The sequence below is a fragment of the Phalacrocorax aristotelis genome, chromosome 17 (assembly GCF_949628215.1).
Source record: "Phalacrocorax aristotelis chromosome 17, bGulAri2.1, whole genome shotgun sequence".
Lineage (NCBI taxonomy): Eukaryota > Metazoa > Chordata > Aves > Suliformes > Phalacrocoracidae > Phalacrocorax > Phalacrocorax aristotelis.
Window position 1 is genome coordinate 7051164 of NC_134292.1, and position 19391 is coordinate 7070554.

The window sequence follows — 19391 nt, forward strand, 5'->3', positions numbered from 1 at the left end:
ATTCCAGTATGAAATAAAAAGCAAAAAACCAAGTACCACGAGTAAGGACGTGTCGTCATTCCTGTGACTGCAGCAGCCAGGTACAAGCACCCCGCCGGAACAGGCCGCTTCTGCTTATTCGCTGCAGTTTTACAGCTGGATGCGAACCCCAACTCCACCCCATAGTCAAGGAGAATAACGAGGAGTACGAGAGCAGCTATGGGGGGTCTGGGCTGTAAAACGTCTATCTGGCCGAAACAGTCACAGCTACATTCCTGTTCTCAAGTGGAAACGTCTGTGGCTTGGCGGAACGGGCACCGCAGAGCAAGGGCTAGAACACCTCCGCACATCGGAGAAGCCCCAGCAGGGAGGCAAAGCCTTTTTTTATTGGGAAAGGGAAGCGACAAAACCTTTTTTTCTTCTTCTCTGGATGATCAAAAGGGTCCACTGAAACTGCATTTCTGGAATTAAATGTTTATTTAAATATGCGGATGACTTTCCTTTCATTGTTACAAGGTCAATATTCGCTTTCAAATGGAAGCACTTTATTTGGTTGAATTCTGTCTCCAGAAATGAATGGGCAACACCAGAACCTTTTACATTGGCAATGAAATCACAACACTGAGATGCCACCAAAATCTAGAGATCAGTGCTCAAACACACATACACACACATATACAAATAAAAAAGTGCTCGACATCATTATGTTAAAATAGAATTTGGCTTCTTTTAGGTCTTTTAACACTTCAGGCAGGAAAACAAAGAACAATATGCATCAAACTAAATGAACTTCTGAAAAATACTCAGCATTAAACACAACTCAGTATCAGTAAATACATTTCTTCTATTTACAGGTGTTAAGAAAGGGCATTAGAGGCTTCTGCTGGGGATAATGAGATTTCGTAGGACGTACAGCCCTCGCTTCTGGGCAACATTAGTAAATTCAGGCAGAGTTTTTATAAACCAGTCACATATTTAGTCCTTCAGATTTTGCAAAAGGTAAATTCTACAAAAATTACTCATTCGTTACCCTGAATAAAGGCAGCGGAATAAAGATGTGTAGGCTACAATACATGACTGTGGCTATTTTTTTTTTGCAGTAAGTTTTAAGATCCAGGCTTTTGGGAATTAGTTGCCAAGTTTATAAAAACTCCATACATGGTCGTCTAATAATAAACCTTTTGAAGAAAATCAGTCAGCTAAAGCTAATGCTCCTTCTAAAGCGCTATTTAGCAACACAGACATTGCAATTGTTCAAAAGTTCCACAGAGGCTGACAATAATATACTGTCCACCTAGGTTAAATATATAAAAGCAAACTTTTATCTAATTTTTACATAGATGGCACGACAATAGGTGAAAATGAATTCTCCTAGCTACTGATTCAACAGTGCATTGGACATGAGAATAAAAACACTGCAGCTAAAAGTACTTTAAAGATATCTTTGCACACCCATTAACCGCTTAACCGTTTAGATCCCGATAGATGGATGCCACAAAGCCTTTGCACAAATCTTTGTGCAAAGCCACAGGTGCCAACCGTGTGGATCACGTTCTGCTATCGGAGGCTCATGGATCTAAACAGTTAAGTGACCACAGTAGCAGCAATGATAAGGATGGTTAATTGAACTGATTATGACCCTTCCGACACCGCTGACGCTGGAGCTGAACAGCCTCAGCGCTGGTATCGCCTGCTTCTCAATGCAGGCTCCTGAGCCACTTGAATTAGATTAAAAAAACATAACCTTTTGCTGGTTGATGCTTGCAGATATTAAGCACCATAATACAACAGCTACAGTAAGAACTGTAGGACTGAGGGACTTTGTGCTATTAAAAATAAAAGTTGGTATCTTGAATGGGGAGAAAGGGACAGAGTTACGGACACAACATGTAACCTTACTCAAAAGTTACTTCATCCTGAGTGGGGATGACCGAGGCAGTCCCCAGCATGGAGAGCACTCGACTCTAGGACACGTTTCTATACGCTGACCCTGCATAAAAGCACAGCAGGCAACAAAACAACGCATGCGTCTGCAAACTAAACCTGAGCGGTTTCATTTTAGGGTCACTGCTGTAGTGGCTTCCATTTCACAGAACCGTATCAGTTCTCAAATGCTGGGGATTTTACAAAGGATGGATTTTCCCTAAGAGAAAGTAGATCTCCCCAAATGACATGTTGATCTATGAATAAATTAGGCCCTCAGGAGCTATTAAGTATCAGCTGACTCTTCCTGGGCTCAAACATGTACAAGATGGCTATAAAACCCTAGCAATGGTAAAGGTTCAGAGGAAACCAACAGAATATAAAAGTTTAGAAAGCAACTGACCCTTTCTTAGGCAGTTGAGGTCTAGATTTCTGACGTTTGGAGATATTATAGCTCGCCCTCTCTGCTGTGTGACATGATAAAGTGCAGCATCACTTATCATGCTACTTTTGCTCCGAATAAAACCATATGAAAACAGGATGGTCGCAATTCCTGTCTGGCTTCTGGGTCGAGGTCCAGTCCATGACAAGGTGGGAGAAGGAAATAGAGTGCGGTTTCTTTTTTACTTTTATTTTTCTAAAAAAATTCTGTTATTCAAACATTAACTGATGAGAACTCACAAGGGCTCATGCAAAAGGAGAAGGCAGGTCCAAAATGCTGAAAAACAAACCAACAAAAGAAAACTGCAAAGAGATTAACAACAATGAGCCACAAAATAACGTGACCCTCAGGAAGGTGGGCGCAGGCAAGGCAACAGGGCGAGCATGCAGACTGAAACGAGAGCAAAACGGAGGTCTTTGTGACAAGCAAAACGGGGCTTCAAACCAAAATGCCAGTGTCTCTGTGTGTGTGTGTGTCTGTGTGTGAGAAAGAGGAGGGAGAGAGGAGCGGGGAATAAAGAGGAGGGGGCAGAGAGAACAAGCAGGAAAACAAGCGTACATACGTGAGCTTGAAGGCTTTCAGGAAACAGCAAGGTCATAGGGATTTAATACTTGGAATGAGCATCAGCCTAGATTTAAAAAATAAAGGCTGACAAGTATTAGTGACCTTTTGGGGAAAGCAGAATATTGAATAATGCACATGGATCAAATTTAATATCCACAAATTCAGAGCCCAGTCCAGCTGCTGTAACACTGTTCCCAGGGGAGGCTCTCCACGCGTACGCACCTCCTCTCCAAGCTATCTGATGAGACTACCTGCAGGATTAGCACTAAAGGCACTGTGTGAAACGCTGATGGACCAGTGCATACATTCAGATGGACTAAGGGACAAGGGAGGACAGAAGACAGACCAGTACATGCGTGGGACTCTCTGGTTACCCTTTGCAAAGAGCAGCCAGCGGTTCTTTGACTGATGTTGGGAGGAACTGGGTGGGGGGAAAGTGTTGGTTACATTTTACGGAGGGGCTGCGCCAAGCTGGCAGGAGAGTGGGAAAGGCTGGTAAGTTAATCTGAGCCACAAGTAGCATGCCATGAAAAGAAGCAAGTATCTGAATGGTGCTGGGATGGAATTTAGGTCTCAATTTTTCAAGTGGGAACTCCAGACAAGACTGGGAGTCTGGCGTTCCATGGGTGTTTTAACTGCCTGCAGGGTAAACAGACCATTTTGTTTCTCCTTCTGTGACAAGCTCGCCCCGAGGTTCTTGCACCAGCACAAACACCTTTAGGAATCTAAAACATAAGAAAGACAAAAAGAAAGAGACTGGATTAGAAAGAGGCTGGGGAAAATGGGATCCCTTAAGAGTAGTACTGCTTGCAGGAGGTTAAGGGAAATACAGCATCCAAGCATCTACCAGGTTACAAGGGGTTAAGGAAGGCTCCTGAGCTCCACCATACATTGCCGGCACTCAAACAGTAATCAGGCACCCTCAGCCCTTCCCTTCAGCCTGGGGATGAGCATCACTGGGACACTGCTCTCCTCTAGGAGGATGTAGAACTCAGGAGCAGGACCCTGCCAGCACTTAGTGCAACAGAGAAAACAAACGGCTTTTTCATTTTCAATCTGCAAAGAAGTACTGTATCTGTTCGAGTAACAGCTCCAGACACCATGAATGATACTGAAGAATAACAACAGGAAGCTAAAACACAAAGAATTTTGCAGACGAATCCAGACTAGCTATCATTTCCACAACAGGCTACAAAGACCCTTCATGCTTAACGGAAGTGCAGAAACAAACAGGTAAGTGAAAGGAGCCCTGGCCTCCAAACCCATCCTTCGTCACATTCCTGTACCACAGACTTCTGGCCAAGGGCAAGTTTTCTCTGTGGCCAAGTGAAGTTACAATCCAGAAGTGTGCTCTGGCCAAAGAGACTGCTCTATCCAAGGGAATACAGGATGAGTCCCGACTTCCCCAGCTCTCTCGAATGTGAGGGAACCTTCCAACCTCCTTTGCGCCCACTTCCATAAAAGAAGAAACTCCAAATGACAGCATGAAAAAGTGTTCACAGAGCCACAACAAAATATTTTCCCCCAAAAAGGAATTGCATTTGCACTTAGTGTGGGAAGCAGGTGAAAAGCAGCTCTGGGCCATTTGCTTTCCTTTAGTAAAATTAAATTTAAATGAATTGCCATTAAAAAAAACTCACAGAAATGAGAAAATATAATGTTTATTAGAAGAAGACACCATGGTACATCAAGCTACAAAGAGATTCCTGACAGATGATGATTCTTTAAAAAATACAAATAGAAACAAAACAACCACACTGGCCAGATTTAACAAACCTTAACACAAAACAAAAGTTTCTATGCAAGCCCAACCAGATGCAGGCGGCCGAGTAACCAAGAACGCTTAGCAACGGAAGAAGACTGAGTAGTTATCAAAACATCAGCTAGGTTAAGCAGAAGAACAGCCTATAAAACCATTTATATTTATACATATATAAAAGGATAAAAACAATTCAAATTCAAGTAACTTTAGTTTTTAAGTTATGTTATATAGTTTTTTTTTTATACTGGGAAAACTAAGGGCAAGTATTTAACAAAAGGATTTTTCAAAGCCACAGTCCAGCTTATAATTACTGTTTCCTAAATAATTTGGCAAGCATTAAATAATCAGATATATCCTAGATAAAAAGTGCATCAGCATGGTTAACTTTTACCTATTTATTTATATAAGTCAGGGCTCTGCATGATGGTTACAGCAAACAAACAGCAGAGCTGCAACACTGGGAATCACAGAGCTGTCTGTAAGGATTTATCGATAAAACTGGAGGTGAGGAGGAACAGACCCACAGCGGCAAAGGAGCTGAAGTGCTCATCAGCCCATGGCACCAGAATTTTTTTATCAGGAAGCTGAACTTCACAAAACAGCCTCTGTTACTTGCACGTCACCCAAACAGCCAGTCCTTCTGGTGGAAGCGAACACGGCATTTTTGTTGGGTGAGTTTATATAAAGCTGGTTATTTCATGCAAGTTCTTTTCTGTATCACGCTATTTCACAACATCCCTCAGTGAAAGACAGTTTCGCTCCCAAGAAGATTATAAGGTACCATATTCAATAACATGGTCAGTCTTGAGCAAAAAGGTGGTTATGAGTCAATAACCATAGGTCAGTCTTGAGCAAAAAGGCCCAGCTAGTTCCTGCATTTGGCAGTTGTCAGCACCAGATACCTGACGGGTGCAGGAAAGCCCTGCGAGAAGCTACACCCACGTGTGCACAGAGGAGTTTTCTTCCTCATCCCCTAGCAGTCAGGGGTTGGCGTAAGCCCCAAAACATGAGTTTACATCCAACAGATCCACTTCTTAGCATTCGTAATAGTTTCCTGCATGCATCACAACGAGAAGGAACTGTGTTGGCTCTCATTTATATTGGGAAGGACAATAGCGCTGTTGACAACTGAATTCATACAGTCGGGCCAGTACTTTCACTGGTCATGATGCACATTTAAATTTCAAGAGGTGAACTTATACATGCATCAGCTGAGTAACGGTACCTAACAGAGTCTTTCATTGCTGGAGATATGACATGTGCATTCATCTCTTCTAAAGAAAACCTTCTGTAACAGAGCTCTTAAAACAACCGTAGCAGCAAACCAGCAGAATAAAAGGTGAACAGGCCTATGCAAACCTACTCAGAGATTTTCTGAAGTGATTTGTACACATCTGGAAAAAAAAAAAAAGGCAAAACAAGATAGACATTACTGTTCTTTTTTGTGGTAGGGTTTGCTAACAGCCTCTGACCGGAGGTACCATTGTAACCTTTACAAACAGCCCTCGCGCAGGTATTTCATAGCATGTCCTGAGTTGGAAGGGATCCGCAAGGATCATTGAGTCCAACCCCTGTCCCTGCACGGGACAACCCCGAAGTTCACATTTGCAGGAGTACGCAGACCTAGCCTGGCTCCCATGAAGACTACGATCAGGAGGGCAACTGCAGAACACAACTTACCTGTCCTATTCACCTCAGGTTCGGCAGCAGAGTCCTGACAACACAGGCTTCGGCTGGCTGAGAACGCTCGCCAGCTGCCGAGCAGCTTTTCACAAAGCATTTAGCAGCTGCATTTCTCAGGCCGAGCTGCCTCCGGCTCACGGCACTGGCACAACCTATAGCCAGGCCGGTACGCCCGAGCCAGAGCCGATTCTGCTGGCCAGAAGGGCCACAGCTGTGCTCAGAGCTGGAGTGAATGCTCCCACCCTTCATGCAACTAATATAAAGGTACCAGCTGCTGAAGCTTCTTTCCAAGAAGAGGAGAGAACTACTAAAAAGTTTGAGAGCTTTAGTATTTACAGTGTCGTTTTCAGGAATGCCGTAGCTTCTGTTTCAAGGATTGAATAAAGTCCATTCTACCAATACATTAAAAATCAAATGAGAATTTGCAGCTTGCAATGAAGTTTCTTTTAAACAGAGTAGCACTTCCCCCGAATCTTTACACTGCTACTGTGACATTTTATGTGAAGTTTCCTTTAGCATTTCTTTTTAACCAGAGAATTGAGAAATAAGGTAAATATTATAGTTTCTTTACATTAGATATTCACAGATACATTTGATTCTGTTCCTGAAGTCCAGCAAAATTAATGGAAAAACTTAGACCTGAAAAACCTCCATCGATGCTATGGAATTGGCTGCAACTTCACTCCCAGCACGGGCTACATTTTTGCCATCATTCAGCATCATCCTGTAACTTGCGTAACACCATTAACATACTAATACCATTTTCTGGCTGGTACTGCAGTACTCCTGCAATATTCTCTCCAGAAGGGTAGTTCAAAAGACAAAGCGTTGCTAGCTCAGGCAGCAGGACTGGGTCAGGATCTCTCACCCCACCCAGAGACACGCTTTGCTTCACTTCCCATCCAACCTGCTGCTCTGCTCGCGAACAGGCGACGTGCTCTAACGGTCCACTGATGTGAGCCCTGCTGCGTATCTGAGGGCAGGCGAGCCATGCTCATTACTTCAGACAGATTTTGATGCCACACTAGCTTAGCTGTTTCAAGCAGCCTACAATGCCTAACAACAAATTTTCCAGCAGAATAATAATACTGCTTTCAACTACTGCCACACACAAAGCAGCCAATCTCCATAGGAGAGAACATGGGCGGGAAGATGGGATCTCCCGTTCTGCGCTTTCTGCCTTGTTCTGAAGATGAAATAAGGAGAATGTACAATCCACGTTCCTCTTTCAAAGGTTAATAAAAGCTGACAGAGGGGCTGGGCTTTTTGCACTCTTTTGTATCTCAGCTGATCCTGTATTTGCCAACACAAACATAAAACTACCGTAGTGTGGCAAAATAAAGCAAGACCCCAGACTCATCTGCAGCAGACAAGGCACTGCACTGTTTAATACCAAATCCAAGACAGTGAACTGATCAAGTTATAGTGTTTGTTTACAGAGACAGTCCTACTCCTCTCTTCTTACTGTCCTTAAATCCCAGTAAGAACGGTTCACTTTTCTTTTAAATTTGATGAGGCAGCTTGTTTCACACCAAGAACTCTGAAGTCTAGGAAACACAACAAAATTCTGAAGGATTAAGTGACTGCAAAAACCAAATTATTTAACAGTGGACTTTCAAACACATCCTGATTTGAAACAGGACTATAATCTTTTTCAGTGTATTACGCTACCAGGTGTTCGTGGTGCTAGCATGTGTTCTATCCAGAATTCGCCTGCAGCACCGCTTGCTTACACAACACACCTGTTTCTGAGGAGTTAAAAGCAACAAGGAAACAGAAGATTGCCGAGTCTAAGCTCTGACTGTCTCCACTGACACTGTGTGAGCAGAAGATTAAATCATTAGTTATGGTCACTTGAAACAGCAAATACATCTGAAATGTACCAGGGTGGGAAAGAATAGAGGATCTTTCTTAATGTTTTACCAATTTATCAAGGACCACGGAGTGCTATGTAGACAGGTTTTGGCAAGATCTCTCCTTCCCCTTCCAAACACACTAACTAAACGATGACCAGGTTTCAATCCAAAAGGTCCAGAGAACACATGAGGCTCTGAAAAGCTACCACACTGAGACACAGAACAGCAGCCTAAATATTTCCTATAGAACATTCCACTGAATCGGTTTGGGACAAACGGCTGACTTGCAAATGTGTCTGAGATGCCACCTGGATATCTTGAGGAGAGCCCACGTTATTCCAAATGGCTTTGTGTTTCCTGCACTAAGTCGGGCGCGCAATGGCAGCAACAGTTGCACAAGCACTGCCTAGGAAAGGCCGCGTTTCCCCTCTAGTTTTACCGTCTTCCACATTATCCTTCTCTGATCAATAAAAAGCATGCTTTGCAGTACAGCAAGCCATATTAGTCCATGTACAAAATAATGCACCTTGTGGCACCGTACAGACTTTTAAAAGGTTCTATCTGCAACACAGAGCAGTTTCATGGTTGGATATCTCTGTGAAAGCAAATACAGTAATAATAATAATAGTATTAAATATAAGTCATAGCACCTTTGGCATTTTTGTCCAAATAGACTTCAACATATGATGTAGGGACATAGCCCTCCTCATCTTCGTTCCTTCGGATTCGTGTCCACCCATCACCTTTGTCTTCTTCTATTACATAGAGCATTTCTCCTTCTGCTACAGAAATTGTTCCTTCATTCTGACCTGAAAGACACAGTAACGCAGAGTTTAGGCTGTCCTGCACGACGGAAACCACAGATGCAGCGGGGGGTGCTCAGGGCACACTCGGACAACGTGCTGATGCAACCTTCCTTGCGTCACTAGCAGCATGAACAAGACACGTGATTCTGGAGACAACAGCGTGTACACAAAGAACCAGATAAATGTGATCCTGACATCAGAGTTTTGGGTTTGGGTGGTTTTTTTTTTCTTGCAGACCCTATGCGTAATGGGAGACAAATTGCTGCCTTAGCGCCTCTCTAAGAAACAGATTCATGCTGGAGCCTCACTCGCCCTTTCTTTGTCTATTTAAGCACTGCAGGGGTTAAATGAAGGTTTCCCACTTGTCCTTGCCATATGAACTAAACAAAACAGTAACTGAGAGTAAAGGTTGAGTGATACCTTCAAATGTATAGAGCGCTTTACATGTTCCTATGGTGGGTAGTGGTTCTTCATCATCAAATTCATCGTCAAAATCTGTGGCTGGTACTTTCATCTCAGTCTCCTGACTTTGCTCTTCTGTGTAACTGCCATCTGGGCTGCTCAAGAGAGGAAAATACACAGCAACTATAGCAACCAGTCTCAGGAGCAGAGAGAATGACTTGATTACCAGACACTTAAGGCAAGGTGAGCAACTGTAGCTGGAGCAGCGCAGCAGTTCCGAAACATGCTCAGAACTGGCTGTCACTCTAGCAGCTGTCACAATGCAACGGGTGAGACTAGTCACTTTTCCCATCAACAGCTACAAAAAATGCACCTATCTTGTTCACCTCCACAGCAGTGAGTGTAGGGGGCTGTTACACATTTCATCACATTTAGAAAGGTAGCTCAAAGCTGGGATCTTACATATGCTAAAATCAGTATGTGAACCAGGTTCACGGAGCGCCTGCCTTTAGTCTGGTTACAGAATGAGCTTCTGAATGCTGCAGAGCTACCGTTTTCCTGATTAACAAGCTAAGGAAAGCCAGTTCAATTACCGCTCTGGACAGGACAGCTCTGTACAGATACTGTACCTCTCCCGGTCCTGCGCACAGCTGTTCACTGCTGAAGTGTTCTGGGCTTCATAGAGTCCGCTCTGCCGCCGGGCCTGTTCAGTCCGCATGGGTAACCTGCCCTCTACCTCAGCCAGCCAGCCCTGCAAGGGGACAGCAGTCTCATGCTCACCTCTCATGATTCAACTTGCACGGGGATAGATGTTACTTTTACTTTGCTGTGTCACATTTGACACTCAGACTATAGAAATAAAACCAGATTGTAAACATACTCAAATTTTCCCTTGGGCTGCAGTTGTCATGGGGAATAGCTTCTGTACTTTAAGCGTATATTCCATCTATCGGTCTTGCCAAAACACACACTTACTGAAAACTTGGTTCTGTTTTGACACCGGCTGCTGAAAACAGTGTGACCCAACAGAAGCAGTTAACAACAGCTGTTGGGAGACGCTGCTGGTCTAGTCATGATAAAATAAAAAGGCATGTGGCAGCTTATAGTAGTCTCAGTAACACCCGAAACCCAGCCAATCTCAGTGACTGCTGAATGCAAGAGAGAGCTAAAGCTGGGGGAATGATGGGCCCAGCGATTTTCAAATGCATAAGAAAGCAATGGATAGTAAAGCCAACAACTGAAACATCTAAAATTAATGGGCTGTATATATTTCTGTACATAGTGTAACTTACAGAGTGAAGTCTTTTCTCAGCCCTGTGATCCTTCTCGGGTGATTATAATGGCTTCGTATATTCCAAATACTCCTTATGCTCTTGAGATTTTGTATCTCTAAGAAGCTTCCTGTTAATGGCAGACTATTCCTTAAAGCATATTTTGTCTTGCTGTTAGACTACAAACTGTGTTTTACATTTATGTTCCTCTGATTTTTCCACAGACATCTGTAACATGATGCTTCAGATTATTTAATTAATTAAGCATCTGAGCCCCTCTGGGCAGTCCAGAGAGCACTACATTTTCTCTTATCCTCCACTTAGCAGAATTTGTTTTCTGTGGCAAATTAAACAGCAGGATTGTTGGCTGCCTGTCATAAGAGATAGTGTGTATTTATGTTATACAAACAGGCTCAAAAGATCTCAATTAATGCAAGTGCTTAAGTAGCACTTACCCATACATGATAAGAAAATGCATCAATACATCTGGAAAAGCAGTGAAGCATCTGCTTACAACTGTGCATATGCTGAGCTACGTTTTACTGAAACGTCTCTTCCCATACCTCAAATTTCTGAACTTCTAATCGTAACTTTTCAATGTTCTGTCCAAGCTCTGCTAATCTGTGGTCCACGCTCGCTGCATCTCCCATCTGTGGGTTCTTGATATAAACATCTTTCATTTTTGTTAAGGCATCTCTGAGAGACAGAAGAAAAAACAAAACACGTAAGTGTCAGTGCAGCTGGGGCAAATCCCTTTCTCTAAAGGAGGGTAAATGAAAGGATAATAAACTGCCTCTTCTCTACTCTGTGGTTCAAGCCTAGTCGGTTACAAAGGTAACTGAGAACATCTAGACAGGGGCTTTTGCCCTGTGTAGAACCAGCCATTAAAAAATAACGGTAAAATCACCTGCCAGAAGAGAATGTACACTGTAAGAGACGGAAGAAAGTGAGTGACACCTTTACCTACAATGTGACATGACAGAGACATTGTGCACAAGCCAAACTCTTCAAGCCCCTGCATTAAAAGGCACTCCTCACTCCAGAGGCAGCTGAGAGTTCTTCAGGTGAGTGAGGCTGGTGAGCCTCACCAGTGGATCGTGTTGTGTGCTTGTGCCGGCACAGCACATTTAGTCCAAATTATTGAAGCTCCACGTCCTCCGCTTCATGAATCTTAGCAGAAAAGTGGCTGAATTCTTGGGCAGTGGCCTTTTACAAGGCAAACAGAGGAATTTAGTATTAACTTTTAGCCTGACATGTTCTTTTATTCAGTACTATGATTTCTACTTGCTAACCCTGGGGAAAATTTTTGAAGTTAAAAAATCTCACAACCATTGTGCTGAATGACAGCTTTAACCTTCTAGAGGAACATCAGCCCAGTTTTTGGGGCACAGATACACAGTTGCATCATTATACTCCATTATGGGCTGAAATCCAGCTGAGAAACTGGGACAAAGAGCCGGACACGGATGTAATAAAAATAAAAATGGAGTGCTAACCAGAAATTCTCACCCTGCTTGTTGCAGTTTATCTTTTGCAACCCAAATTATTTGTAAGATATTTATTTCACACTGCTTAAAACGAAGCTAAATCCAGATGGTTTGCATTTGTCACAGCGCAGCAACAGATGGACCTTAGGCCACATAATGTGACAACCCTGCATCCTGTTAAGTTATACAGCATTTTTACTAGACTTTTTCTGGCGACTGTCTCTTGTATCAACCCAGATGCCAAATGCCCAGGGTTTCAGAGATGTTAATTTTAAGGCATGCTATGATGAATGTGGTGCTGTAAGGCCAAAATTAATGTAGTACATGCCTTCATGAGCTCCCTTAGGAAAGCCTGCAGAGCTCTCTCACTGACAGCAATGTGCTGCCTTTGACCTGAGTCAAGTTGAGGCTGAACTTAAAAAGTTATCTGCATGATGATGAATGTTTCAGAGCTTAGAGAAGGGTGGATTTATGAGCTGATTTCCTGTATTACTGGCACAGCTATTCAGCTTTTCTCTAGGCATTACTTAGGGGGAGAAAGGTTAATGTGAGTCCCACGACTCAAGTTAACACTCTTTATATTTTAGAGTTTCCCACCAAACTCTTGACAATTGCAATCCTGTGCCTGCCTTTGCTTTGTGTGTACAGAAAATGGGAAAAAGTGTGGGTGGCAAGGAAGTGGGACTGCTCTGTGGTTGAAGCCCTAAGGAACAATATTGCAAACGTATGAGTCATGATTATTACTATTTTTAACACTTACTTAACTGCTGATGCTACTTCCTCAACCATATACTATCTTATTTCAAATAACTTCATTCTGCTCTGATTTCATACTGGATTTAACTTTGGGTTACCTCAGAATCAATACAGAGCAGAAACTCAAATCCATACAGACAAATACAAGTGACTATGGCGGAAAAAACCAAAGCAATGAGAAATATATAATCACATGCAGTTTTTCCTTTCTTATTCATGATATAAAACAAAGACGACAGCTTGGGTTACTAGACCAAATAAACAGGTCTTCAAAGTACATTAGCAGAAAATGTAGGCACATCTGTACAAATGTAAAGCAATATTTAGGGATAGACTAGTACCAGACTGGTTAAGTCTTGAAATCATTCAGGAAAGAAAAGTTCTGTCTCTCGCAAACGTAACATACTGAATGCAACTGCAGAATATGAACAAACACAAAGCAACAAATACAGGCTGCCAGATTCAGTAAAAGATGCGTAACGAAAATAGACAGAATGATAAATGAAGCCTTGTAGAAAAAGCATTCACAAAAGCACAGGAGTCATTATCTTTCTGCTTCCAGGAAATGTAAGCTACAGATCAGAGAGTCTTAAGATACACACCAATCAGTCAGCACTTCTGACAATGTTATCATGCTCATAATAGCCTTTCTTGCTGGGATCTACCCGTGCCCATCACACAGTAATAGGTGCTCTGCTTAGTGCTGAGAGCTTTATGATTGTACCTTTGACTGAGGCTGTATTTACATCCTGTACTTTCCTAAGAAAACACCCTTGGGAGTGGCTCACATCAAGAAAAAAAAACCTTAGTGATTCTGACAGCAATCTTTGTCTGGCTCACAATTGAACTGCTGCTCTCCTATGAAAGCCCAAGAAAGAACTGTCTCTAGTTGCTTCATTTATCTCATTCTCATCCTTATACTCAGATCTTCTAATCTCATGATTCCCAAGACAGGACACGCGTTACACTGAGTGGGGAGAATGGAATAAAGAGAAAGCCAGCTTTTGCCCCAGCTCTGACCTGTATCAGCCAAAATAACTGATTTCAGAATCTGAATTGTGCAGAGCCTTGCATCTCTTACGTGTTTTTAGCCATATGTAACCTCTGGTTCTTTTTTTTTCTTGGAACCGTACCTTAAACAAACCTAGAGCCTTGTTCTTATTTGCTCGGCCTTGTATATTACTCGTTTCTGTTCTCCTACGGAAGACCACCTATTTCATTTTTATTGGAGGAGGTTGACATACCTTTGATCCATCTCCTTCTGAATGTCTTTGTTTAGTTCATCAACTTTTTGCTGAAGTTTCTTTCTTCTTTGCTCAGGTGGGAGATTGCTGAAGTCTTCTGGCCCTGCTCCCTGCACAGAGTAGAATGGAAGAAAAATAAAGTAGAAAAATCAGAGCCTGAAAGAATCCTTCAGGATCGCATTTTGGTAACAGCTCGCAAAAGTATGTGCAAAATTACAATGGTCTGAAGCATTGTTATTATTTGTACTGAGAATTATCTGTCAGCAATCTGGTTGCCCTAGAAATCTTCTCAAGACACATCCCACTTTCATACCAAATGGCTAATAGGAGATCACCAACTAAAGAATGCCAGAATCCAATGGCAAAGCTGAGAATCTATTTTTATCTGTAGTTATAAATAGACTTTATTTAACAGAGTTCCATTTGCATGCTGATCTTTCCTGCCTTCCCTTACCCTGCTACAAACAGCATCCCCATAAAAGCTGTTGCTAGCTTTTACTCTTGTGTCACAGTCGCACTTCTCATGTACACTATTGATGGCTGGCTCAGTCTGCACAGCCTGAGCGTTGGCCCAATACAGTTAATTTATGTGAGGGCGCTCCTGAACACACTATGGTAACAGAAGCGCTTCCTCTGGCGTTCTGCAATTTAAAACCATGCTGCATATTTTCCAGGGTTCGCATTCCATTTCAAAGTCTCTCAATTTTTCCTCTCTCACTTGTTCTAGCATAAAAATCAGGAGTTGTATCAAAGCCATAGAATCAATCTGAAATCATAAAAGAAAACATTTGAAGACCACAGTGGTTACCTTTGTGCGATTCTGCTTGAAACCCCCTTTTCTGCCTTCAAACTGCTATGCTTCTTCTTGATTGCCTCAATTTAATACATAGCAGATAGATGACACATAAAAGACATCCGTACTATTTTCTTCAAAGTACCACTGATTTTTGTCTTCAGGAGGGCAAGGGGAACAGTTGGGGTGGGCTATACCATCAACAGCAATTAGTTGCACCATAAAGGAATGAGGTTCTTGTACATTATCTTGAATTTGTACAGGTTTTTTTTGTTTTGATTTCTGCTCATTCCACATTTCATTTCTAAGGGGGAATACTGGCCTGTGGGAGAAAGAAGGGTAAAAACACAGAGCTGAGAAATCAAATTCAATGGCCTGGCAGCTTATTGAAAGCTTGTGAGCAGAGTTGCAACATTGGTCTTATTAAAATGCCAAATCTTTCTCTCAGAGGAGTGCGATTTAGTGGAAACTCTGCCACAAAAGCTGCCCATTAGACCATTTCAACTCCGCACTGAATGTGCTCTGAGACAGTGTGCTCTTTCTTCTGCATTTGCAGAACAAGCTGCTTAGAAAGAAAGTGTGTGGGTGTCAGAGGGATGGAGGACAACTACAGACAGGTCATCTTCTCTGGTCTAGCCATTTCAAAACAACAGACCAGGCAAACCTAACGAAATTGCTGCCATATTGATCTTCAGTAAAAAGACGGCACATGCATCTAGTTAAGCCTTCATCGTCTGTGTAATAATACACTTAAAACTCCATTTCATGAGACAAGGAGAAAGCAAATTTAAGACAAAGGAAGGAAACAACCAAGTAAGTTACATTCATTCTGAAACTTTAACCACATCAAGTCTTAGCAGTGCTTACACTACCTGCTGTGCATGGTACAAGAGAGATCATTCTTGAATCATTATAATATTTTGCTTGATAGTAACTCCCACATCACATTAGACATAAGAGCGATTCAATATATTTTACAGATAACCTACACACCAAAGCCACATATGGCTTTTTAATGCAAAGCATCTAGATGTAGCTTTGTAAATAAACAAGCAGTTAGAGGAAAAACTGTGAAACGTGTTCTTCTCAGTTCTAAGCAGGAGAGACAGATATGCTTGAAAATATCCCCAGTGATACCTTAGGAGAATGCAATAGACGTAGTCAAACAAATTGGGAAAGGCATCTTTTTGATTCTTCAGCTTCATTCAAAAGCTCTAGGCTGGCCTAAATTCAGTATTTTTGCTCACAATGCTTCAGACCAAAGCATTAGTGTTGCCTAGGAATGCATGCCTGAGACTAGGAGGTGATCTTGCTCAGACTTTATTCCATGCTCAATTTCCCATCATAACAGAAGCTACAGTTCCTCTTCCAAAAGGAAGGGTCAAGGAGCAGTTTTTATACATGCCAGGCACATTTCATGCTCTCAGGGAAAAACACACCTGGGCTGTCGTTCAAGTAGTGATCATTGCCTACAGTTTTAGAAATGCTTCATAGTGAGGGGGGCGGGGGGAATCCGTGCTATTTTTGATGTGTTATCATAGGACTGGCAGAGCCAATGCTCACTAGGTTTCCTTGCATAAAGATACTGGGGTTTAGGATGCAAATTGTCCCAAGGTGAATGACCATGAAAAACGAGGCCATGTTAGGACCAGTTTCTAGGCTGAAGCTACATATGGGGAGAGCACAAGGTTTATCAGCCCCAGTTCCGGCTCTCGTACAGCTAGGGTACCAGAGGAAATGACAAACAAGCCAATTTCCTCTGCCTGAGGCACACACAGGTCTCAGCCCTCTCTGCACATCTTTTTGGTTTGTGCAATTCTTGGGGAAAGGCCAGGTCAGACTTTTATTCTGGGAGGATTTATTCCTACATACAAAGGCTTAGCTCAGCTACACAACATACTAGCACTGTGACTAGGAAAACAACAAATGGAAATCCCTGCTATAAATGCATTGGACTAGCAGCCAGAAGAACAAGGTTTGCAAGAAAGCTAGAGATGTCCATCATTCCTCAGGCCACCACAGGTCTTCAGTGAGAAGCAATATTGCTAATGGAGGCCAAGCAAGTCACTGTGTTGACAGAGCAGCAGCAGGACATGAAGCCTCCAGTGGGTAGCTTTCATGGTCCATGCATTTCCTCTGAATAAGCTGCTATGAACAGAACAGGTCCACAATGATGTATCCAAGAACAACATATGTGTACCGGGGGAGAGCACCTAAAAGTACTGACTGGTGAGGAATAAGAGCTTTCAAGCTAATGCAGTTAAGGCACTACTGCAGGTCCTCTGAAGCTCTCTGAAACTGCAATCAGCCATTGGCGCCTCTTGCATGCCCGCATGAAGTGGGTCAGCAAACCAGTTGCATTCTCCTTGTGACTGGGCTCGTGAAGGGCAAAGGAATGTAGATAAGCTGTCAGGAACATATCAGGGTGTGGAGTATCTCAAGCAGTACGGTACCTTGTGGATGAAGTTCAGCACGTAGTTTGCTTTCCAAAAAACGTTCACCCCTTCCCTTTCCAACTCAGTAACATATTATCTTACCGTAGTTCAAGAAACCTTCCCAGCTGCATCCAAGATAGAATTTAGGATTCATATGTGTCTCCATTTGCAAATTCAAATCAGACTGAGTTAACCTTGTTGGTTAAGGTTTACAGAACTTTAATTAATATCATTATTAGTTATTCTGAAGGACTACATAGGGCTGTAAAATGTAGGTGTTAACAATGCAGATTTCCAGTAATACTTGGACAAGGAAAGCAAACTTTGCAGCTATGTTACACAGAAGACATGCATTTCTCTCTGGAAAAGGTCCAGCAAGCACAGAAACCCTTTATTTATTATTTTTTCTTTAAATGTTTTAATGTATACTTGTATGGTAGCAGAATTACTTGATACTGTTTTCTACATTTTCATAGCCCTGGATTATAAAAGTGAAAACTAAACTATGTATTAGAGTTAATTTTTTAGCAACTTATTAGAAAGACTGAATTCTGATCACCTCTATTAGACTCCAGACCTGTGTATTCAGAGTTATCTGATAAATATCAAAAAAAGGCAAACACAAAGAAGAAACAAATTTAACAGTTAATTTCAGTGTCATGTCATACGTGGCACAGTGCACATTAAAACACACAGAAATTTGTGATTAAAACACAGGACAGGCATGCTGTAAATGTGCTTACCAGCTTGAGAGAAAGCTTCATGTAAAAATTGGAGAGATACAGGGTGGGGGGGAGAAAGAGAAAAAACAACAGTGCATCAATAGAAGAGGAAATTTTTCAGACTGACGTTACAATAAAATGACACATAATCCCCTTGCTGTTGGAAGGTAAAATGGGTAACACTAACGGATCTGTGCGAAAGTTCACAAGATGGGCCAGCGTTATCAGTCAGCTGCCATTTCCTCGCCAGAAACAGAAATGGAAGAATGGTGTACCTCTACACATGTGCTTTAGCACTGCAGGTGAAACACCTGGCCCGGATTGCCTTATTGACAGCGGCTGCAACAACAGGGATTTTTCACATTACAGTAACACCTCAGAAGTGGAAAAAAACCTCAGAACTTGCAAATGTATGCAAGTCACTTTTGATCAAAAAAGTGCTGAAATGCAATCACGAGCGTCAGCCCCTTTATGCAAGGACTTAAGAGAAGGGGCGATAACACCCAGCCAAAACTCAGTGAAGAGGTAACGTACTGCACTTGGCCTCCAGCTGCAAAAAGCATGATGGGATCTCCAGTGGGTTTCCTAGCTCTCAGGCCTATGTCCGAAGGACAACATCCCTGTTGATTGCGTACAGTGGTGTCCGGGCAGTCACGTAAAGCCATTTCATGTTCTTGAACAATTCAAAAAACAAATATTCAGTCTCAAACATACTTTGGCCATACAGTCAGACAGGGTCAGGACCAACCCCCTCTTCTCTTTAAACCAAATCGATTCCGTGACAGCACAGTAAGACATTATTCAAGCTCCTTAAACGATATACATGATCTAATTCTTCAAAGGTTACCACATTTCCTGGTACAGAGCCAAAACATTATCTTTTAGTTACTCTGGGCAAGTAAGAGACTGAAGTGAAACGTATGCCTAAAGGGCCTGCACAGCAGCCTGGTTTGCCTTTGCCCTGCAGCACTTGCACGTACAGCGCTGGAGGGCTTCAGAAACTGCCAGGTGAACAAATGTGCCCAGGCAGCTGACCACCAAAATCACCAAAGCCTTTTCCAGTCCTGCAAGATATGATAGCTGCAACTCAGAAGGTTTTCCAAGAGATAGGGAGACTACCAGTGCTACAGTGTTTTTCTGTTCTGTGCCAAGGAGCACAAGTTAGCTGCTGCTCCAGATAGAAAGCCAGATTTTAAATGGAGAATCAAAACTACACCCAGCCTCCTCCAGCAATCTGCACTGTGCCCACCCTAACAGCTCTTCGGG

General features: G+C 42.5%; 1 protein-coding gene across 18 annotated transcripts in view; it reads right to left on the reverse strand.

Moving 5' to 3' along the window:
• Positions 1 to 502: 502 nt before the first annotated feature.
• Positions 503 to 19391, reverse strand: part of FNBP1 (formin binding protein 1) — a 103757-nt gene continuing 84868 nt past the window's right edge. For 3 of the 18 annotated variants that reach the window (XM_075112567.1, XM_075112568.1, XM_075112562.1), the window contains 7 exons: positions 18147 to 18161; positions 14176 to 14285; positions 11252 to 11384; positions 10047 to 10168; positions 9436 to 9575; positions 8860 to 9018; positions 4554 to 6064 (listed from right to left, as the gene is read on the reverse strand). In XM_075112567.1, the coding sequence (XP_074968668.1) occupies positions 6030 to 6064; positions 8860 to 9018; positions 9436 to 9575; positions 10047 to 10168; positions 11252 to 11384; positions 14176 to 14285; positions 18147 to 18161 (714 nt within the window). In that variant the 3' untranslated portion in view covers positions 4554 to 6029. The other 15 variants (XM_075112573.1, XM_075112564.1, XM_075112557.1 and 12 more) reach the window with 9 other exon arrangements.